The sequence below is a fragment of the Arachis ipaensis genome, chromosome B2 (genome assembly GCF_059453495.1).
Source record: "Arachis ipaensis isolate K30076 ecotype BB chromosome B2, ASM5945349v1, whole genome shotgun sequence".
In the NCBI taxonomy this organism is placed as follows: domain Eukaryota; kingdom Viridiplantae; phylum Streptophyta; class Magnoliopsida; order Fabales; family Fabaceae; genus Arachis; species Arachis ipaensis.
The window spans coordinates 43,381,936-43,406,185 of record NC_142437.1 but is presented as its reverse complement, the minus strand read 5'-3'; the positions used below and the strand labels follow the sequence as shown (position 1 = coordinate 43,406,185).

Here is a 24,250-nt window from a genome sequence, read left to right as displayed (position 1 = left end):
TTGAGTTGGAATATGTAAAAGGAGTAGGTTTGGAATTAGTTGTGTGTAAATATGTAACTTGAGTTAGTCTGGGTTCATTTTATTGGTTGAAAATAATTGAGGCTAGTGAATCATTGGAAAATTAGTAAATGTGTGTTTTTGGTAAAAACAGATTTTAAGCCAACTTTGACGGGCCGTAACTTGGTTTTCGGAGTTGAAAAACTTTCAAAATTAGATTTTTATGAAAATTTATTTATCGATCTTTCCAATGGTTCAAGAATGGTTGAAAACAGAATTTTGTGGAAAAAGTTATGAGGTTTTAAAAATTAGACTGAAAAATTGATTTTTGCAACATATCAGATTTTGCCTTTGTCATGCGTACGCGGGCATTGGCCTCTGCCAAGTGCCTCTGCGTATGCGTCATGGTCTGAAATTGGGGTCATGCGTACGCGACTTACAAATTTTTTACCTTATCCGTACGCAGACCTTTGCATGCGTACGCGGACACCCAAGTTTTCAGCCTGTGCGTACGCACACCACATGTATGCATACGCACACCTCCCAGAATTTGGAAAAATGTGTTTTTATGACTTTTAACCATTCTTTTAGCCTCTTAAACCTTTATAAACTTCGATATGGGTCTAGAGCCGGTGGAATTGAGGATGGAAGAGTTAGGGATAAATCTCAATGGGTTGAGTTAGTAAAATTGAAAGAAATGAACAAGATGTTAAGTGAGAATGATGATGATTGTGAGATTGATAATGAGATTGATGATGATCATGGTATTGATAATGATCATGATGATGATTATGAGATTGACGATGAGAATGATAATGATTATAAGATTGTTATATGAGCTTGATTCTGAATTTAATATACCTACCTGGGTAGATGCAGTGGCATTGATCCACTTGCTTTGGGTTTGGTTTAAGCCTCCTGGAGTAGATATAGTGGTTGGCCCCCACTTGCTCCCAGTTGATAATGATTTGAGATTTGTGAAATTATTTGAGTTTCGGATTTTCTTGAGTAGATGTAGCGGGTCGGCTCCACTTGCTCCAAGTTAAGATCCGAGATTCTGTTGACCTTGCGTCGTAAGTGTGACCGGACACTTATACCTTTTCGAATGAGCTCTCCCCCATGGATATATGTATAATGAATAATTGAGATTTTGATCTTGGGGATGCGCACTTGTAGGGACTGTCCAATGGTTAGCTACTAGGACATGTCGGGTTGGCTATCTAACCAACAGATGATATCATCAGCCATTAGACAGGCATACATCATTTGCATATGTTTGACTTATATGGGTTTGCTTACTTGTTTTGAACTGTCTAATCGTATATGTTATGTTACTTGATTATATAATACTTGCTTTACTTGTACCTACTTGTGTATTACTTATTTGTATTGCTTGTGTTTGTACAATTGAGAGGTCCCTCATGCTGGTGTTGGTTGATGCTGAGGGCTATACTTGCTTTCTCTTATTTCTCTTTCGTTAACAGGTTCTTCTTCCTAGTATGCATGGGGATCTCTTGTGAGTAGCCCCAACACACACTATTGAATTTCTTCTTTCAAGAGGGCATTACTTCTTTGAGCCTCTATCGAGGACAAGTTGGAAGGGTGACTAGTTTCCGGCTGAACCGTAGACTTTGTTTGATGGGGTATTCAACTCTTTTCTAACCGAGCAGAACCCGAATGGAACAGTGTTTTACTACAGGTGAGAAAACCTCATTAAAATCTACACCTGGTACCTGACTGTATCCTTTTGCAACTAAGCGAGCCTTATACTTGACTCCTTCATCTCCCGGAGAGGACTCCTTCCTTTGTACTATCTCTAATTATGGCTCTGTTGGAGAATTGAGAAGGTTTGAGAATTGTTGACTTAGACTTAGAATTCCCCTTATGTTAGTGATGCGTGAGCATCTTTTCTATTGAATTTGCATTTGAATTGTTAAGTTTAATCAAGATTTAAATAATTTTTTGCTACTATGAATGCTACTTTGAGTTGTGTGCAATTCTGTTTATTTCAGGTATCATTTGGATGGATTTGACGGAGTTTTATAGAAGAAGAGAAAGAAAGTGGATGATGCTGTCAATCCTGACCTTCTTGTACTCTAACAGACATAACTTGAGGTATATAGGTCCAATTGACGTGATTTCAACGGTATTGGAAAGCTAACTTTCAGAGCTTTCCAACGATATATAATAGTATACCCTTTTTCTCCATTTTTTTGGCCACATTGGCGCCTAACTTGGGATTCCCAAGTTAGGCGCCGGATGAAGACTTACACGCATAATCAATTCAGGAATGGTGGCGCCTAACTTGGAATTTCCCAAGTTAGGTGCCAATTGAAGCCAAATCACACCAAAGCATACTGCCATACTGGAGCCTAACTTGGCTCAGCCCAAGTTAGGCGCCAGCCTTGAAGAAAGCAATGGTCCCCACGCCAATTGAAGCCAACAACGAAGATTTTATTTTGTTTTGATTAAAACTTTATTTTATTTACAAATAGGAAAAAATATTATTTAGTTTTAGAAAATAGATTTTACATTAATTAGAATTAGATATAAAAGAAAAAAGATTCAGTCCTTCGGGCTCGTCTCTTCTCTCTTACCTCATTCCGCACTTTACAGTTTTACAGAATCCCTGTTTTCTCTCTAAACCATGAGCAACTAAACCTCCACTGTTAACATTTGGAGCTCTGTTTATTCTATTAATTAATATTATTACTGTTCTATTTTAATTCATATATTGATTTCAATTTCAAGAATTTTTTTCGTTCTTTATCTTATGAATCTGGGTGGAACGGAAGTATGACCCTTGTTCTAATTGAGTTCTTGTAAACATTGGAAAAGCTCTTTGCTTGAACAACAGCTTGAAAATAATTTCTCCTAAATCTCAAATTATCTGGACTTAACGTGATACGTGACATATAATCCTCTTATATTTGGGTAATTAGGATTTTTGTGGCATATAAACTAGAATTGAACTTAAATCCTCTAATTGGAATCAAGTGACCAAGGAATTGGCAGTTGATGAAGGTTAGAGGAGACTAAAAAGGTCTAAGGAATTAGGGTTTAGTCACATATAGTTTGCCATGAATTGAATCTTGCATGATTAAAATAGTTGATAAGAAAAGTTAATCCAGAAAATAAATATCACTGAAACCTTAATTGTTTTCTCATATATATTTCACAATCCATTTATTGCTTGCTTTCTGATTTCCTGAATTTGCTGTTGATGCTTTTGAACTCTCAAAACACCATTTTCTGTTTGTCTAACTAAGTAAATCACGCAATCATTGTTGCTTAGTTCATCAATCCTCGTGGGATCGACCCTCACTCACCTGAGGTATTACTTGGTACGACCCGGTGCACTTGCCGGTTAGTTTGTGGACTTTAAATTTCGCACCAAGTTTTTGGCGCCGTTGCCGGGGATTGACTGTGATTGACAACTACTGGTTGTTTGATTTCTTAGATTAGGCGTTTTTGCTTTAATTTCATTTAACTTATTTCTTTAAAATTAAAAAAATATTTTGCTTTATTTTATTTAAATTTTTTCGCTTAATTTCTGAAATTAAGTTTGGTGTCCCCTTAGTTGTTTTATTCTTCCTAGTTATTTTACTTATTGAGTTTAAATTTTGTACTTCTTTTTGCTTATTAGTTATTTTATTTTCTTAATTATTCAAATTATTTTTTTTATTTTATTTTTCTTTTATTTTTGTTTTCTTCTATATTTTATTTTATTTTTCTTTATGTTCTTTCTTCTTTACTTGCCTGTTTACCATATGATGCATTTAATTCTGTTTGGTGCTTTGTGCTAAGGAAAAATAATGGAGAGAGATCACATGGGTTACTACTCACACCCAAGGGATGATTCTTATTATTGTGGATGGAGGAACTACCCGAATTTTGGTTGGCAAATTCAAAACCAACTTCAATGCTCCATGTTCCAACTATCAAGAACCACCATCTCCATATTCATACCAAGAACCACCACCTCTCTATCTATATCAAGAACCATAACCTTTCTACCCATATCAAGAGCCACCATCTCCCTATTCATACCAAGAACCATACTCTTTTTACTCTTATCAAGAACCATCATCTCCTTCTTATTTATATCAAGAACCATCAGCTCTTTAGCTTCTCATGAAAGAATGTATACATGATATGAGAATGAGTATAAAAAATATAGAGAAATATGTGGAGTTGATTATCAACCCCCAGGAAGAGGAACAAGCAAATTCCTTTCCAAGAGATACAATGCAAGATCCTATGAAAGAAAGTGAGGAAATCAATCAAAGGAGTTCATACTCCAGTGAATTAGAGAACTCTCCACCCTCACACATGGAAGAAGAGAAAGATGCAAAAATAAAGGAGGAAGATGCACAAACAAAGGAGGAAGATACACAAACGAAGAAGGAAGCCATGCACACTCTATTCTTGCACATTCCAATCATTCTGGAGGAAGCCATACAAGTCCCTTTAATTCTATGTATGCAAGCTCCTGAGAAGAAAAATCTAAATGCATTGCCCACATTTGAATTGAAGTCTTCTCCCCAACACTAGAATATGCTTTCCTTGGTCCTAGTGAATCAAAGAGTTGTATGGGAGTTATTTTTTGGTGGGTATAATTTTTCTCCTCATGTCCATTAAAGTCATTTCTTTTAACTAACTGGAAGAAGAGGAAGAAAAAGCAACAATCAACCACCAAGCTAGTGACGTTAAAGAAGCACTTGTTGTAAGGCAACCCAACTATTAGTACCCTTGGTTTTGTAGTTACTTTGGTTTTAATTTTATAGTTATTTTGATTTTAGCATTATAGTTATTTTAGTTCTGGTTTTAAATTACTTTATCTCAATTTTTTTAGAATTTTTCTTATTTTACATGTGTTTTGGTCATGCAGAATGATTAGATTAGGAACAGGAGCAATTAAAAGAAACTTTTGGCACTCTAGAGTTTTTCTTTGCTTGGGGACAAGCAAACTTTTAAGTTTGGTGTTGTAGAGTGTGCTCTCTATTTACCTTATCATCAGTGACACCATGGGGAGATGAATGTTCTTCATGGAGGAGCACAACTAGAAGAATGAGACGACCACCAGCATAACTGAGGTGATTGAGTTCCTTTCATTTTATTTCCCCTTCCATTCTTATTTTGTTGTCTTCTATTTTCTATTGCTTCGATTGCCTGCATGATCTTTAGTACTTTCAGTTCTTATATTTAGTTTCATTCTGTTATTTGCTTTTAGTTTAAAAAAAATTTATCTCATGTACCGCTCACTGAGATTGAATCTAAAAAGAAAAGAAAAGAAGTAATGTACTGCATGAGAAATTGAGTTTATATTTAAGAGTAGTCTTATTTACTTAAATGTGGTTGTATGATTTGTGATTCTGAATGCATGATATGAACAGTGCATAGTTGAATTTAAATCAAAGGATGTTGGTGCATAAGGAAAAGGAATTTAGAGAACTATTATGAATTCTCTGAATTAAACAAAAGCTTAATCGTTGAAGCAAAATAAACAGCAAATAAAAAAAGCAAGGCCCAAGACTCTGAGCATCAATGACTAGGGAGGTCAAACATGATTAAAAGCTCAAAGAGTTGTTTCCCTAGTCATATGCTTGTGGTGTAAATATGTCAAGTAATCCTTGAGACAGATCACTAAGAGTTGAGATCAAGTGCTTTGAGCACCATTGTCTGGGAGTAACTAAGAGAAAAATTAGAACTAAAAGAGAGTTCCCCAGTTAAGTGCTTGTGGTGTTTTTGTGTCAAGTAAAGCTTGAGATAAAGCATTTAAAGTCACGACCAGGCTCAAAGTGCAAAGCACCAAAGAAAAGAGATTGAAAGAAAGTTTGCTGTATTCAAGGATTAAACCAAAGTATAAAGGCCAGAGAATTCATAATATTATCCGGATTCTAATCCCAAATGACAGTGACATTCCTCAGATTCAAAGGAGAGTGAGATGTCAAAACTATTCAGAACTACAGTGTATAAACCCCACTTTGAGACAGACAGGAGCTTAATTGAGTACTCACTTCTCACGCAAATTCACATCCTAAGTTTATATTAGTTTTGGTTGCTTGAGGACAAGCAACCATTCAAGTTTGTTGTTGAGATGCGTAAGCATCTTTCCTATCTTTTCCTAGTGAATTTGCATTTGAATTGTTAATTTTAATCAAGATTTAAATACTTTTTTGTCACTATGAATGCTACTTTGAGTTGTGTACAATTCTGTTTATTTCAGGTAGCATTCGGATGGATTTGACGGAGTTTTATAGAAGAAGAGGAAGAAAGTGGATGATGTTGTCAATTCTGACCTCCTTGCACTCTAACAGACATAACTTGAGCTATAAAGGTCCAATTGATGTGATTTCAGCGACATTGGAAAAGCTAACTTCTAGAGCTTTCCAAGGATATATAATTGTATACCCTTTTTCTCCATTTTGTTCGGCCAAATTGGCGCCTAACTTGGGATTTCCCAAGTTAGGCGCCGGATGAAGACTTACACGCATAATCAATTCGGGAATGGTGGTGCCTAACTTGGAATTTCCCAAGTTAGGCACCAATTGAAGCCAAATCACGCCAAAGCATACTGCCATACTGGAGCCTAACTTGGCTCAGCCCAAGTTAGGCGTCAGCCTTGAAGAAAGCAATGGTCCTCACGCCAATTGAAGCCAGCAACGAAGATTTTATTTTATTTTGATTAAAAATTTATTTTATTTACAAATAGAAAAATATATTATTTTGTTTTAGAAAATAGATTTACATTAATTAGGATTAGATATAAAAGAGAAAAGATTCAGCCCTTCGGGCTCATCTCTTCTCTCTTACCTCATTCCGCACTTTACAATTTTACAGAATCCTTGTTTTCTCTCTGAACTATGAGCAACTAAACCTCCACTGTTAAGGTTAGGAACTTTGTTTATTCTGTGGATTAATACTTTACTGTTCTATTTTAATTCATGTATTTATTTCAATTTCAAGAATTGTTTTCGTTCTTTATCTTATGAATTTGTGTGGAACGGAAGTATGACCATTGTTCTAATTGAGTTCTTGTAAACCTTGGAAAAGCTCTTTGCTTGAACAACAGCTTGAAAACAATTTCTCCTAAATTTCTAATTATCTGGACTTAACAGAATATGTGACATATAATCCTCTTATATTTGGGTAATTAGTATTTCTCTGGCATATAAACTAGAATTGAACTTAACCCTCTAATTGGAATCAAGTGACCAAGGAATTGGCAGTTGATGAAGGTTAGAGGAGACTAAAAAGGTCTAAGGAATTAGGGTTTAGTCACATATAGTTTGCCTTGAATTGAATCTTGCATAATTAAAATAGTTGGTAAGAAAAGTTATTCCAGAAAATAAATATCTCTGAAACCTTAATTGTTTTCTCATATATATTCCATATATATCTGTTGTTTTCAGATGTAGGTCCAGGAGCTCAGCAGTGAACTGTGCTTTATCTGAGAGATGGTGAAGATTATTATATTTCTGCTTTACTTTGTTTAGAATCTCTCCACTTTTGTTTAGAAAATCTTCTGTTATGTATTTAATCCTTTTGAAAACTTGCCTATAGAGGCCTTTATGTATCTTTTGGGAGAGATAGGAGGTATTGTTGTTAAACTATTTTTATTCTATACCCTAGCTGGCCTAAACTTCGCGGGTCGCGACTAGTACTTAATTACTTATGTTATATATCTATATTCTGACTTTATCTTATTCTTCTTTGCAGTTTTAACTTTATACCGCTTTTAATTCAGCCTTTATCTTCTGTTTTATCGATGCCTGAGTGTTACGACTTTGCTATTTTATTTTGTTCCCCTTCAGGCTTCTAGTTTAATATTTTCTTTCAATATATATATATATATTATAATCCACCTGAGAGTCGTACTACCTTAGTATCATTGACTTATGACTCGAGCATAAGGATTTGAATATTAGGGTGTTACATTATGGTATCAGAGTAGTTCGTCCTTGTGAGCCTAATGGTTGGACTGCTTATGCTTTAATGTATACTCTGAATTATGCCTGTGCTATTTAGGATATCTGATTGATATGTTTCGCATGAAGTTCATGAGTATACTTTTGGAAAATTGAAGTACTTAACTTGAGATATTGAGACTGATCACCTTGATATCACTTGTTTTGTGTGGATAGGACCTGAGATGGTAACTCGTGGACGGGGTCGCGGACGGAGAGGAAATGACGAACCCGCTTCTGCTGGAAATCAAGCCAAATTTCTGGCGGCAATGACCCAACTTGTCAATACTATGCAAGCTAATGTGGCGGCTGCCAACCAAGTGATGGAAAGGATGAACATAAATGGGAATGGTAACAGAGCCGGAGGGAGCTCAGCTACAAGTCCGATGACATTGGCAACTTTTCTGAAGGTTAATCCTCCAACCTTTAAAAGATCAACTAATCCGATAGAAGCTGACAACTAGTTTAGGCCAATGGAGAGATCATTGGAAGCGCAGCAAGTACTCGAAGGTCATATGGTAGAACTTGCTGCTTACCAGCTGACTAGAGAAGCTCAACACTGGTGGCAAAGAACCTACCATCTTCTGCAGCAAGGAATTGGGGCTGAGGTGATCACTTGGGAGGTCTTTAAAGAAGAGTTATATAAGTATTTCTCGAATTCTGTGAGACAAGCCAAGGAGTTGGAGCTACTTCAACTAAGACAAGGAACAATGACTGTGACTACTTACACAAGCAAGTTTGAGGAGCTGTGTCATTTCTCAAGAGTTTGTTAGGGTGCTCCTAAAGGATATGAGGAGTGGAAGTGCATGAAATACCAGCATGGCTTGAGAGAGGACATTATGCAGGCTGTGGCGCCTCTTGAGATTAAGAGCTTTGCTGAGTTAGTGAACAAAAGGCGTGTGGTGGAAGATTGCTCTAGGAGGAATGTGAATGTGGGTTCTAGCCGTGGTGGTCATCATAACCGAGGAGGAGGTGCAAGGTCCTTTGCTCCAAAGGGCCAAAACTTCAAGAGGGGAGGTTATGCTCAACAACCTCAATGTGGCCGAGCTACTTACCGAGTGAACGACAACCATTAAGGAAGGAGATACAGATGGCAACCTCAAAATAAAATAACTTGTAGGCGGTGTGGAAGCTATCACCCGGGAACTCCTTGTAGGGCTGGTTTGTGACTTTGCTATAGTTGTGTAGGAGCTGGTCACATGTCATGGAACTGTCCTGAGAAGATCGATCCGAATGCTGGTAGAGCTCAACAGCAAGGCCGTGTGTATGCTATCACGGCGGATGATGCGGCTAAGTCGGGTACTTTGATAAGAGGTAAATGTAAAATTGGTGGTAAAATGTTAACTGCATTGTATGACACTGGAGCATCTCATTCATTCATAGCCTTTGACAAAGCTGTTGAATTAGGGTTAAAAATGTCGGCATTGTCATTTGATTTGCATGTGCATACTCCCGTTTCTAAGACTGTGGTGACTAGATTAGGATGTCAAGAGGTACCTTTTAGGGTAGAGAACCGAGACTTCGTGCATGACTTTATTTGTCTGCCAATGCCTGAGTTAGACTTTATTTTGGGTTTGGATTGATTGTTAAAAAATCGGGTGTTGTTGGATTATTTTGAGCGTTCTATCCGGTTTATGCCTGAGGAATCAGAAGGACCGGTGGTGGCACGAAGTTATTACCTAAATACGGTGAAAGTAAATTGTAGTGGGGCTAAATGCCAAGGATTTATCCTTTTGGCTGCAAATTCTGTAGGAAATGAGCAAGACTTAGACCGAATACCAGTTGTGAGAGAATTTCCTAAAGTTTTTCCTAAAGATATACCCAAGTTTTCACCTCAAAGAGAGATTGAATTCGCTATAGATCTAGTGCCAGGAGCTGGACCGGTATTGATTGTACCATATTGGATGGCACCGTTGGAATTAGCGGAGTTAAAAAAGCAACTAGAAGAGTTGTTAAAGAAGAACTTCCTTTGACCAAGTGTTTTCCCGTGGGGAGCGCCTGCGTTGTTGGTAAAGAAGAAAGATGGAGGTATGAGATTATGTGTTGATTACCGGCAGTTGAATAAGGTGACGGTGAAGAACAGATACCCTTTCCTCGGATTGATGATCTGATGGACCAGTTACAAGGAGCTGGCGTGTTCTCAAAAATTGACCTTAGGTCGGGTTACCATCAGATTAGAGTGAGAGAAGCTGATATTCCTAAAATTGCATTCCAAACTCGCTATGGTCACTATGAATATGCAGTTATGTCCTTTGGGCTAACGAACGCCCCTGCTGTGTTCATGGATTACATGAACAGAGTGTTCTAACCCTTTTTTGGATAAGTTTGTGGTGGTATTCATAGATGACATACTGGTGTATTTCAGAACCGAAAAAGATCATGAGGAACACTTGAGAATTATGTCGCAAATCTTGAAGGAGAAGAAATTGTATGCGAAGCTTTCGAAGTGAGAATTTTAGAAGAAGAAAGTGAAGTTTCTAGGTCATGTGGTGAGTAAGGATGGGATTGCAGTGGACCTGTCTAAGATTGAGGCTATGACTCAGTGGAAGAGACCGACATCCGTAAATGAGATTAAGAGTTTCTTAGACTTGGATGGATACTATAGATGGTTCATCAAGGGATTCTCAGAGATTGCCCTACCAATGACGAAGTTGACGCATAAGGAAGTTCTATTTGTGTGGACGCCCGGAGTGCAAAGAAAGTTTTCAAACCTTGAAAGAGAGGTTGACTTCTGCACCAGTGCTTATTCTACCTGAGCCAAATGAACCATTTAAAGTGTTTTGCGATGCATCACTTAAAGGTTTAGGTTGCGTGTTGATGCAACATCGAAATGTGGTGGCTTATGCCTCACGAAAATTGAGACCGCACGAGGTGAATTGTCCGCCGCATGATTTGGAGTTGGCGACGGTGGTGTTTTCTTTGAATTATCCACTCGGATCTGTTCCACGTTTACTTCGCTGACACTCGAGCTAGCTGCTAATAGAACGAACCCCTCACATTCACTCCCGTTATAGGTAACACTCATAGAATCTAGGTATAAAGCATGAGAAACTACTGATCCAGTATGCATATTATCAGAAGGAAAGATAATAATTTTATCAAAACAGTCAAAAAGAATATGATTCTTAGATAACCAATCAAGCTCTAACATAATGTCTAAACCAAATAAAGGTAAACAGATTAGATCATGCAAGAAAGATCTACCTTCAATACTGAAGGCTACCTGTCGACAAACAAGGTTGGTCAATGCTTTATGTGAGGTGGGTGTATTGATAACTAGGTCAAAACTTAGTTTAGAGAAAGCTAATCCCAACTCACGTGCAATAATTAATGAAATAAAAGAATGCCACACGCCAGAATCATACAATACAGTTAAAGAACGAGTCTCAACACAACACTGAGCTTGGAGCAAGGAGCCAGAACCAGTAGCATTATCGGCCGACATAGCGAACACTCACCCTTGTTGTAATGCTCTAGCAGGATCTCGATTAGGCTTCTTTGGACAATTCTTTATAACACCCCGTTACCTTAAGCCTTACCTCTAGCCGTAAAGCAGAGGATAACAATGTGCCACGACAGTTCTAAAGATTATAATATATAATATATATCTAAGAATTTATATAACTGGATGCTCGATGAAGGAGTAAAGCTCAAAGTCGCATAAAGCGGAATTACAAAACGCGAAGTGTTCACACACGATAACTAAATGCGTAGGCATGGAAAGAACAAGACATAATATATATAAAACCTGGGAGATAGCTCCAGGATATACAAGGTAATAATTAAATTAAGCAAGGTATATATAAGTATGATATACAAAAAGAGGACTAGTCACAGCTTACGGAGTTTAGGCCGGCTATTCAAACTGAATACAACAGAGTTTTGAAGTTCTAAAACAGCAACAACCTATCTCTCAAAGTTTTCAGAAATAAAGCCTCTAAGGCAACAAAGTTATATAAATACAAAGGATGAGAGAGTAACTACATCGAACATATCAAACTACAAAAGGTGATAAAAGATCCTCCTCTCCGTTACCATCTCGCAACTCACCGAGGTGGGTTACGACCTGCATCTGAAAAATAACAACAACATATGGTATGAGGATCGGAGGTTCTCAGTATGGTAACAGTGTCCAATATATAAGATGTAAGGTTCCGAGAGGCCAAAGGCAATCCGAGAAATTCATACCAAACAGATATTCAAGCTTAACGAAATAAATAACTTAAATTATAAACTATAAACAGGGTTATCTAAATTTAGGGGATTTCTAACTAATACCAATTACACCGCTGTATCCCATAGCCTTCGCCAACCTACCCTCTATCCGATCCCATCGCCATCGCCTACCTAACCTCCTCAGCACCAGACAATCACAGATAATGCAAACAAGTAAAACACAAGTAATATACATATATAGTAGGTAATTCAACTAGCATTGAGGCATGTTATTCAAATAGGCATAACTCAAGTAATCAAAGAAAGCAAGCATATAGAAGATGCATATGATGAATGTTTATCCTATTTGGCTCGTGATATCACTTGTCAGTTAAAAATGCCAACCTGACACGTCTCTGGGATGTCGCCTTTCTGCCACGACCAGGGTTATAGTGCTTTGCTCACTCTCTCTAGACCCCAGCACTTTATCATGCGTCCCGTGAGTTATAGTGCCCGGCACACTGTTTCGGGTTATAGTGCCCGAGTTCACTCTGGCAGCAGAAAGGTTATGTGAGCGGGAGATTGCCATAGTCCTCACATCTCAACGTAGGCGGGAGACTGCCTCGGCCCCTACGCCGACACCGCTACCTTAGACAAGCAGGAGACTGCCACAACCCTTGCCCGAGGCACATAGCAACTTGCCAATCATGACAATTCAGTAATATAGCACAGTTCAAGGCACAAATCCGTTTATACTCATTCCATTAACCATAATCCTTCATCAATATTTCAAGTTCATCATCAACCCGGCTCCCCATTAACTCACAAGATAAAACTACCCAACTGACATACCGAGCCTAAGTCACCGTCTTCTAAAACCCATATATAAATCCATTAATCTCAAACATAAAACTATCTATACTAGTTTTAGGGCCTAATTACTAGCCACAAGTCTTAAGGAGAAGCTAAAGAAGTTTAGAAAGCTAGAGAACCCTTAAAAGTGAAGAAAAAACACATTTTCACCAAAACAGGGGTTGTGCGTACACACACCCTATCGTGCGTACGCACACGTTGAAGAAAGTGCGTCCGCATACGCGTGCCAGTATGCCGCGTACGCACCCATCTGCCACGTACATGGGAGTGCTGGACAGAGACCATCACCTGCGTATGGTGCATGGGGCCGCGTACGCATATGCCTTAGATTTCAGAAAAATGTCAAGTTGCAGAAATTTCAGTTTTAGATCCCAAACAAACTTTAAACATTCGTAACTTCTTCTACAAAACTCCATTTCTCTCAAACTTTATATCAATTTAAATCTCTTTAAATCATATTTAATTTAACATAAATTTCAACCAATTTCAAAAACTGAGGCTCAAGTTATGATCCACAAAATTCACCAAAAACAGATTTTTTACCAAAAGTGACAATTCTTTAGTTTTCCAAAACCAAAACAACTAAAAACATACCCAAACATCATAAAATACTACCTCCTACATCAATTTACCATTTCATAGTATTTTTCTCAATTGAACACCTATTTCATTCATTCTCTTCTATCTCTTACCATCATAATTCAACAAAATATACAATTTACAATCAATAGCTCAACCTCAACAATTTTCACACAATATAACTCTTCATATACATCATTCACCACCATTCAATATCAACATCAACTACAATAATCAAAACCCAATGTCATCATCAATATTTATTACCACTCATCATAATGTTATTCAAAATCAATATTCATCATAATTCATATATCACACATTCCAACACTCCATATCATCCTCTTCATCATCAAACATAAATTCACATATAATTAATCATACATCAACATCATTCAATCCTATCTTAAGCTCAACTAGCCTAAGTATCAAAAAATATTACATATTACATAAAGAAAATAGAAACTATACCTTGGCCGATTTCTAATATGCACAAACACCCAAAGCTTGATTCCAACAAGACCAACAAGCCTCAAGCACCAACACCACTTCCAAGACTCACCAACTATCAAGGTATTGGTGCGCAGAAATCGTGACGGTTCATTTCTTGGTAACGGCGCTAAAAACTTAATACGCACGTTCATAATTTTAGTTCTTTGTCACAACTTCGCACAAATAACTAGCAAGTGCACTGGGTCGTCCAAGTAATAAACCTTACGTGAGTAAGGGTCGATCCCACGGAGATTGTCGGCTTGAAGCAAGCTATGGTCATCTTACAAATCTCAGTCAGGCAGATTCATATGGTTATGGATATTTGATAATTAAAATATAATTAAAATATAAATAAAACGTAAATTAAAAATAGAGATACTTATAATTCATTGGTGAGAGTTTCAGGTAAGCATATGAAGATGCTTGTTCCTCCTGAACCTCTGCTTTCCTATTGTCTTCATCCAATCATTCATACTCCTTTCTATGGCAAGCTGTATGTTAGGCGTCACCGTTGTCAATGGCTACATCCTGTCCTCTCAGTGAAAATGGTCCAATGCGCTGTCACTGCATGGCTAATCATCTGTCGGTTCTCGATCTTACTGGAATAGGATCCATTGATCCTTTTGCGTTTGTCACTACGCCCAGCACTCGTGAGTTTGAAGCTCGTCGCAGCCATCCTTTCCCAGATCCTACTCGGAATACCACAGAAAAGGTTTAGACTTTCCGGATCTCAAGAATGGCCGTCCATGGATTCTAACTTATACCACGAAGACTCTGATTAAGGAATCCCAGAGATATTCATTCAATCTAAGGTAGAACGGAAGTGGTTGTCAAGCACGCGTTCATAGGTTGGGAATGATGATGACTGTCACGATCATCACATTCATATTGAAGTGCGAATGAATATCTTAGAATCAGAATAAGCTTGAATTGAATAGAAAATAATAGTACTTTGTATTAATTCATGAGGAACAGCAGAGCTCCACACCTTAATCTATGGTGTGTAGAAACTCTACCGTTGAAAATACATAAGAACAAGGTCCAGGCATGGCCGAGTGGCCAGCCCCCATAAAGGTCTAAGATAGCATAAAACTGATCAAAGATGTCTAATACAATAGTAAAAGGTCCTATTTATATCAGACTAGTTACAAGGGTTTAAAGAAATGAGTAAATGATCCAGAAATCCACTTCTTGGGCCCACTTGGTGTGTACTTGGGCTGAGCATTGAGCTTTACACGTGTAGAGGCTTCTCTTGGAATTGAACGCCAGTTTGTAACTTGTTTCTGGCATTTAACTCCAGAATGCAACATGGAACTGGCGTTGAATGCCAGTTTGCATCATTTAAACTCGGGCAAAGTATGGACTATTATATATTGCTGGAAATCTCTGGATGTCTACTTTCCAACGCAATTGAGAGCGCACCATTTGGAGTTCTATAGCTCCAGAAATTCCACTTTGAGTGCAGGGAGGTCAGAATCCAGCAGCATCTGCAGTCCTTCTTCAGCCTCTAAATCTGATTTTTGCTTAAGTCCCTCAATTTCAGCCAGAAAATACCTGAAATCACAGAAAAACACACAAACTCATAGTAAAGTCCAGAAATATGATTTTTTATTAAAAACTAATAAAAATATACTAAAAACTAACTAGATTATACTAAAAACTATGTAAAAATATTGCCAAAAAGCGTATAAATTATTCGCTCATCACAACACCAAACTTAAATTGTTGCTTGTCCCTAAGCAACTGAAAATCAAATAGGATAAAAAGAAGAGAATATACTATGAATTCCAAAATATCAATGAAACTTAGCTCCAATCAGATGAGCGGGACTTGTAGCTTTTTGCCTCTTGAATAGTTTTGGCATTTCACTTTATCCATTGAAGTTCAGAATGATTGGCATCTATAGGAACTTAGAATTCAGATAGTGTTATTGATTCTTCTAGTTCAGTATGTTGATTCTTGAACACAGCTACTTTATGAGTCTTGGTCGTGGCCCTAAGCACTTTGTTTTCCAGTATTACTACCGGATACATAAATACCACAGACACATAACTGGGTGAACCTTTTCAGATTGTGACTCAGCTTTGCTAGAGTCCCCAATTAGAGGTGTCCAGGGTTCTTAAGCACACTCTTCTTTTTGCTTTGGACCTCAACTTTAACCGCTCAGTCTCAAGTTTTCACTTGACACCTTTACGCCACAAGCACATGGTTAGGGACAGCTTGGTTTAGCCGCTTAGGCCAGGATTTTATTCCTTTAGGCCCTCCTATCCACTGATGCTCAAAGCCTTGGATCCTTTTTACCCTTGCCTTTTGGTTTTAAGGGCTATTGGCTTTTTCTGCTTGCTTTTTCTTTTTCTTTTTCTCTTTTTTTCGCCATTTTCTTTTTTCTCTTTTTTTTTTCTGCAAGCTTTTGTATTCACTGCTTTTTCTTGCTTCAAGAATCATTTTTATGATTTTTCAGATTATCAAATAACATGTCTCCTTTTTCATCATTCTTTCAAGAGCCAACATATTTAACATTCATAAACAACAATTTCAAAAGACATATGCACTGTTCAAGCATTCATTCAGAAAACAAAAAGTATTGTCACCACATCAAAATAACTAAACTAGTTTCAAGGATGAATTCGAAACCATGTACTTCTTGTTCTTTTGTAATTAAAGCATTTTTCATTTAAGAAAGGTGATGGATTCATAGGACATTCATAGCTTTAAGACATAGACACTTAAACACTAGTGATCATGTAATAAGACACAAACATAAATAAATATAAAGCATAATAAACAAAAAATAGTAAAATAAATAGACAAGGAGATTAAGGAATGAGTCCACCTTAGTGAAGGTGGCGTCTTTCTCTTCTTGAAGAATCAATGGTGCTTTTGAGCTCCTCTATGTCTCTTCTTTGCCTTTGTTGCTCCTCCCTCATAGCTCTTTGATCTTCTCTAATCTCATGAAGGATGATGGAGTGCTCTTGATGCTCCACCCTTAGTTGTCCCATGTTGGAACTTAATTCTCCTAGGGAGGTGTTGATTTGCTCCCAATAGTTTTGTGGAGGAAGGTGCATCCCTTGAGGCATCTCAGGGATTTCATGGTGGGGAATTTCCTCATGCTCTTGTTGAGGTCCATGATCTCTTATTTGCTCCATCCTTTTCTTAGTGATGGGCTTGTCCTCTTCAATAAGGATGTCTCCCTCTATGTCAACTCCAGCCGAATTGCAGAGGTGGCATATGAGGTGAGGAATGGCTAACCTTGCCCAAGTGGAGGACTTGTCAGCCACCTTGTAAAGTTCTTGAGGTATAATCTCATGAACTTCCACCTCCTCTCCAATCATGATACTATGGATCATGATGGCCCGGTCTATAGTAACTTCAGACCGGTTACTAGTAAGAATGATTGAGCGTTGAATAAACTCTAGCCATCCCCTAGTCACTGGTTTGAGGTCATGCCTTCTTAATTGAACCGGCTTGCCTCTTGAGTCAAATTTCCATTGAGCTCCTTGATCACATATGTCTATGAGGACTTGGTCCAACCTTTGATCAAAGTTGACCCTTCTTGTGTAGGGGCGTACGTTCTCTTCCATCATTGGCAAGTTGAACGCTAGCCTTACATTTTCCGGACTGAAGTCTAAGTATTTTCCCCGAACCATGGTGAGCCAATGCTTTGGATTCGGGTTCACACTTTGATCATGGTTCCTAGTGATCCATGCGTTTACATAGAACTCTTGGACCATTAAGATCCCGACTTGTTGAATGGGGTTGGTGAGAACTTCCCAACCTCTTCTTCGGATCTCATGTCGGATCTCCGGATACTCATTCTTTTGAGCTTGAAAGGAACCTCAAGGATCACTTTCTTCTTAGCCACAACTTCATAGAAGTGGTCTTGATGGACCTTTGAGATGAATCTCTCCATCTCCCATGACTCAGAGGTGGAAGCAATTGCCTTCCCTTTCCTCTTTCTAAAGGTTTCTCTGGCCTTAGGTGCCATAAATGGTTATGGAAAAATAAAAAGCTATGCTTTTACCACACCAAACTTAAAATGTTTGCTCATCCCCGAGCAAAAGAAGAAAGAAAGAAGGAGAAGAAGAAAAAGAATGGAGGAGATGGAGGGAGAAGGTGTATTCGGCCAAGGGTAAGAAGAGAGGGTTGTGTTGTGTGAAAATAAAGAAGGAAAGAGGGGTTTATATAGGGGTGGGATGGGATTTAGGGTTCGGCCATTAGGGTTCAGTTTGGAAGGGAAAAGAGTTTGAATTTTGGAGGTAGGTGGGATTTATGGGGAAGAGAGGATGGATGTAAGTGGTGAAGAGGTGATGGGAAAGAGTGATTGAAGTGATTGGTGAAGGGTATTTGGGGAAGAGAGTTATGAAAAGGTGTGAAGAGGAGAGAAGAAGATGTGGGGATCCTGTGGGATCCACAGATCAAATGGGGTCAAGGACTTAACATCCCTGCTCCAATTAGGCGTGTAAAATGCCCTTGCTGTGCAATCCTGGCGTTAAACGCCCAAATGTAGCCTGTTTCTGGCATTTAACGCCAAGAAGATGCTTGTTTCTGGCGTTAAACGCCAGCTTGGTGCTTGTTTCTGGCGTTAAACGCCAGACAGATGCTTGTTTCTGGCGTTTAAATGCCAGACTGCTCTCCTCCAAGGTGTGCTATTTTTAATGTTGTTTTTCATTCTGTTTTTGATTTTTTAGTAGTTTTTGTGACTCCACATGATCATCAACCTAATAAAACACGAAATAACACAAGGAAAATAAAATAGATATAATTAAATAACATTGGGTTGCCTCCCAACAAGCACTTCTTTAACGTCAATAGCTTGACAGTGAGCTCTCATGGAGCCTCACAGATGTTCAGAGCATTATTGGGACCTCCCAACACCAAACTTAGAGTTTGACTATGGGGGTTCAATACCAAACTTAGAGTTTGGTTGTGGCCTCCCAACACCAAACTTAGAGTTTGACTGTGGGGCTTTGGTTGACTCTGCAGTGAGAGAAGCTTTTCATGCTTTCTCTCCATGGTTACAGAAGGAGATCCTTGAGTTTTAAACACAAGGTTGTCCTCATTCAGTTGAAGGACTAGTTCTCCTCTGTCCACATCAATCACAACTCTTGCTGTGGCTAGGAAGGGTCTTCCAAGGATGATGGATTCATCCTCTTCCTTCCCAGTGTCTAGGATTATGAAATCAGCAGGGATGTAAAGGCCTTCAACCTTTACTAACACTTCCTCTACTTGTCCATAAGCCTATTTTCTTGAGTTGTCTGCTATCTCTAATGAGATTCTGGCAGCTTGCACCTCAAAGATCCCAAGTTTCTCCATTACAGAGAGTGGCATTAAGTTTATTCCTGACCCCAGGTCACACAGAGCCTTCTCAAAGGTCATGGTGCCTATGGTACAGGGTATTAAGAATTTGCCAGGATCCTGTTTCTTTTGAGGTAATTTCTGCCTATCCAATGCATTCAGTTCATTAGTGAGCAAGGGAGGTTCATCTTCCCAAGTCTCATTACCAAATAATTTGGCATTCAACTTCATGATTGCACCAAGGTACTTAGCAACTTGCTCTTCAGTAATTTCTTCATCCTCTTCAGAGGACGAATACTCATCAGAGCTCATGAAGGGCAGAAGGAGGTTCAATGGAATCTCTATGGTCTCTAATTGAGCCTCAGATTCCTTTGGTTCCTCGAAGGGAAATTCCTTATTGGTCACTGGACGTCCCAGGAGGACTTCCTCACTAGGATTCACGTCCTCCGCCTCCCTTCTTGGTTTGGCCATGATGGTTAAATCAATGGCTTTGCACTCTCTCTTTGGATTTTCTTCTGTATTGCTTGGGACTGTACTAGGAGGAGTTTCAGTGACTCTTTTACTCAGCTGGCCCACTTGTGCCTCCAAATTTCTAATGGAGGACCTTGTTTCATTCATGAAACTTACAGTGGCCTTAGATAGATCAGAGACTAAATTTGCTAAGCTAAATGGATTCTGCTCAGAATTCTCTGTTTGTTGCTGAGTGGATGATGAAAAAGGCTTGCTATTGCTAAACCTGTTTCTTCCACCATTATTAAAGCCTTGTTGAGGCTTTTATTGATCCTTCCATGAGAAATTTGGATGATTTCTCCATGAGATATTATAGATGTTTCCATAGGGTTCACCCATGTAATTCACCTCTGCTATTGCAGGGTTCTCAGGATCATAAGCTTCTTCTTCAGAAGATGCCTCTTTAGTACTGTTGGATGATTCCTTCAATCCATTCAGACTCTGAGAGATCATATTGACTTGCTGAGTTAATATTTTATTCTGAGCCAATATGGCATTCAGAGTATCAATTTCAAGAACTCGCTTCCTCTGAGGCATCCCATTACTCACAGGATTTCTTTCAGAAGTGTACATGAACTGGTTATTTGCAATCATGTCAATGAGTTCTTGAGCTTCTGCAGGCGTTTTCTTTAGGTGAATGGATCCACCTGTAGAATGGTCCAATGACATCTTTGATAATTCAGACAGACCATCATAGAATATATCCAAGATGGTCCATTCTGAAAGCATGTCAGAAGGACATTTTTTGGTCAGTTCCTTGTATCTCTCCCAAGCTTCATAGAGGAATTCACCTTCCTTTTGTCTGAAGGTTTGAACATCCACTCTAAGCTTGCTAAGCTTTTGAGGAGGAAATAACTTGGCTAAGAAAGTCGTGACCAGCTTATCCCAAGAGTTCAGGCTGTCTTTAGGTTGAGATTCCAACCATATTCTAGCTTTGTCTCTTATAGCAAATGGGAAAAGCATAAGCCTGTAGACCTCGGGATCAACTCCATTGGTCTTAACAGTATCACAGATCTGCAAGAATTCAGTTAAGAACTAAAAGGGATCTTCGGATGGAAGTCCATAAAACTTGCAATTCTGTTGCATCAGAGAAACTAATTGAGGTTTCAGCTCAAAATTGTTTGCTCCAATGGCAGGGATTGAGATGCTTCTTCCATGTAAATTGGAATTAGGTGCAGTAAAGTCACCAAGCATCTTCCTTGCATTGTTATTATTTTCGGCAATATCTCCTTCTTTTTCGAAAATTTCTGTCAGATTTTCTCCAAAGAGTTGTGCTTTAGCTTCCCTTAGCTTCCTCTTCAAAGTCCTTTCAGGTTCAGGGTCAGCTTCAACAAGAATGTTCTTATCCTTGTTCCTGCTCATATGAAAAAGAAGAAAACAGAAAAGAAGAGGAATCCTCTATGTCACAGTATAGAGATTCCTTATGTAAGTATAAGAAGAGAATAATGGAGGAAGGAAAAGATAAGAATCCAAACACAATGGAGAGGAATGAGTTCGAATTCTTGGGTAAAAGAGGGGTGTTGGTAGATGAATAAATAATTAGAAAGAGATGAGAAGAAGAGAAATTCGAAAATTAAATAAATTAAAATAAAAGTATTTTTGTTTTTAAATTAAATTTAAAATAAAAAATAAAAATTAAAGTTCGAAAATTAAAAAAGGAAAATTGAATCAAATTAAATTAAATTTAAAACAATTAGTTAATTTAAAAAGGAATTTTGAAAAGGAGGGAAGGGATTTTCGAAAATCAGAAAGAGAGAGTTAGTTAGGTAGTTTTGAAAAAGCTAAGAATCAAACAAAAAGTTAAGTGGTTAATTGAAAAAGATTTGAAAATCAAATTTTGAAAAGATAAGAAGTTAGAAAATATTTTGAAATTAATTTTGAAAAAGATGTGATTGAAATTTATTTTGAAAAAGATTTGAAAAAGAAATTTAAAAGGATTTGATTTTGAAAATTAAAGTTGATTACTTGACTAACAAGAAACAAAAAGATAGGATTTTAAAATTTAAAGATTGAACCTTTCTTATTAGGCAAGTAACAAACTTAAAAATTTTTTGAATCAATCACATTAATTGTTAGCATTAATTTTGAAAATATGAAATAAAAATAAGAAAAAGATTTTGAAAATCAATTTGAAATTTTCGAAAATCATAAAAGAAAAATGAAAAAGATTTGATTTTTGAAAAAGATTTGAAAAAGATTTGAAAAAGATAGAATTTTTAAATTGAAAATTTGATTTGACTCATAAGAAACAACTAGATTTTAAAAATTTTTGAAAAAGTCAACTCAAATTTTCGAATTTTATGAGAAGAAAAAGGGAAAGATATTTTTTTGATTTTTTGAATTTTAATAATGAGAGAGAAAAACATCAAAAAGACTCAATGCATGAAAATTTTGGATCAAAACACATAATGCATGCAAGAACAATATGAATGTCAAGATGAACACCAAGAACTTATTTTGAAAATTTTTAAGAAAAGAAAAATATGCAAGACACCAAACTTAGAAATTTTCAATAATTAGACACTAACAAATTAAAATTGCATATGGAAAACAAGAAAAGATGCAAAACAAGAAAAGATGAAGATCAAACAAGAGGATTCATCAAGAACAACTTGAAGATCATGAAGAATTCCAGACTCAAACAAGAAACACAAAATTATTTTTGGTTTTATGATTTTATTAAATTTTTTTTTGTAATTTTTCGAAAATTAATTGGAAAAAGAAAAATAAGGATTTCAAAATTTTTAATAGGAATTCCAGGAATCTTGCAATATTAATCTAAAGCTCCAGTCCAGGAATTAGACATGGTTTAGTAGCCAGCCAAGCTTTCATCGAAAGCTCCGGTCCAAAACACTAGACATGGCCAATGGCCAGCCAAGCTTTAGCAGATACAACTCAAACATACAAAAGCTGATACTTCATCCAACTTCATTCTATGCTGATAAGTGGAAGCCCTAGTCCAAATGAATTAGTCATGGCTTTACAGCCAGCCAGGCTTCAACATGCTTCATGAAACTCTAGAATTCATTCTTAAAAATTCTAAAGAACATAGAATAAAATTTTTTTAAAAATATTTATAAAAAAAAATTTTTTTGTTTTATTTTTCGAAAATAAAATTAACAAAAACAAAAAGTTTAAAATTAAAATAAAATTACCTAATCTGAGCAACAAGAAGAACCGTCAGTTGTCCAAACTCGAACAATCCCCGACAACGGCGCCAAAAACTTGGTGCGCAAAAATCGTGACGTTTCATTCCTTGGTAACGGCGCTAAAAACTTAATACGCACGTTCATAATTTTAGTTCTTTGTCACAACTTCGCACAACTAACCAGCAAGTGCACTGGGTCGTCCAAGTAATAAACCTTATGTGAGTAAGGGTCGATCCCACGGAGATTGTCGGCTTGAAGCAAGCTATGGTCATCTTGCAAATCTCAATCAGGCAGATTCATATGGTTATGGATATTTGATAATTAAAATATAAATAAAATATAAATTAAAGATAGAGATATTTATGTAATTCATTGGTGAGAGTTTCAGGTAAGCGTATGAAGATGCTTGTTCCTCCTGAACCTCTGCTTTCCTATTGTCTTCATCCAATCATTCATACTCCTTTCTATGGCAAGTTGTATGTTAGGCGTCACCGTTGTCAATGGCTACATCCTGTCCTCTCAGTGAAAATGGTCCAATGCGCTGTCACTGCATGGCTAATCATCTGTCGGTTCTTGATCATACTAGAATAAGAACCATTGATCCTTTTGCGTCTGTCACTACGCCCAGCACTCGCGAGTTTGAAGCTCGTCGCAGCCATCCCTTCCCAGATCCTACTCAGAATACCACAGACAAAGTTTAGACTTTCCGGATCTCAAGAATGTTCGTGCATGGATTCTAACTTATACCACGAAGACTCTGATTAAGGAATCCCAGAGATATTCATTCAATCTAAGGTAGAACGGAAGTGGTTGTCAGGCACGCGTTCATAGGTTGGGGATGATGATGACTGTCACGATCATCACATTCATATTGAAGTGTGAATGAATATCTTAGAATCGGAATAAGCTTGAATTGAATAGAAAAACAATAGTACTTTGTATTAATTCATGAGGAACAGCAGAGCTCCACACCTTAATCTATGGTGTGTAGAAACTCTACCGTTGAAAATACATAAGAACAAGGTCCAGGCATGGCCGAGTGGCCAGCCCCCATAAAGGTCTAAGATAGCATAAAACTGATCAAAGATGTCTAATACAATAGTAAAAGGTCCTATTTATATCAGACTAGTTACTAGGGTTTACAGAAATGAGTAAATGATGCAGAAATCCACTTTCGGGGCCCACTTGGTGTGTGCTTGGGCTGAGCATTGAGCTTTACACGTGTAGAGG

General features: G+C 37.6%; 1 protein-coding gene, 1 non-coding gene and 1 pseudogene across 2 annotated transcripts; all 3 read left to right on the top strand.

The window, feature by feature from the left end:
- Window positions 1-1,674: 1,674 nt before the first annotated feature.
- Window positions 1,675-9,136, top strand: LOC148573782 (uncharacterized; annotated as a pseudogene).
- A 30-nt stretch (window positions 9,137-9,166) lies between these two features.
- On the top strand, window positions 9,167-9,940 carry LOC148573781 (uncharacterized). Its single transcript, XM_088505838.1, has 2 exons — window positions 9,167-9,460; window positions 9,611-9,940. Exons 1-2 carry the CDS (start codon window positions 9,167-9,169, stop codon window positions 9,938-9,940), a joined length of 624 nt encoding a protein of 207 aa, XP_088361964.1.
- A 10,654-nt stretch (window positions 9,941-20,594) lies between these two features.
- LOC148573780 (small nucleolar RNA R71) lies at window positions 20,595-20,702 on the top strand. The gene has a single exon (XR_015906530.1). It is a non-coding gene; the product is annotated as a small nucleolar RNA R71 (small nucleolar RNA).
- The last annotated feature ends 3,548 nt before the right edge of the window (window positions 20,703-24,250 follow it).

What these genes read in the sequence shown, in the direction of transcription:
- LOC148573781 (XM_088505838.1), top strand. Translation starts at nt 9,167, where the DNA reads ATGTCATGGAACTGTCCTGAGAAGATCGATCCGAATGCTGGTAGAGCT. An exon ending in CTAGATTAGGATGTCAAGAG is followed by an intron (nt 9,461 to 9,610) that starts GTACCTTTTAGG and finishes TTTATGCCTGAG; the next exon opens with GAATCAGAAGGACCGGTGGT.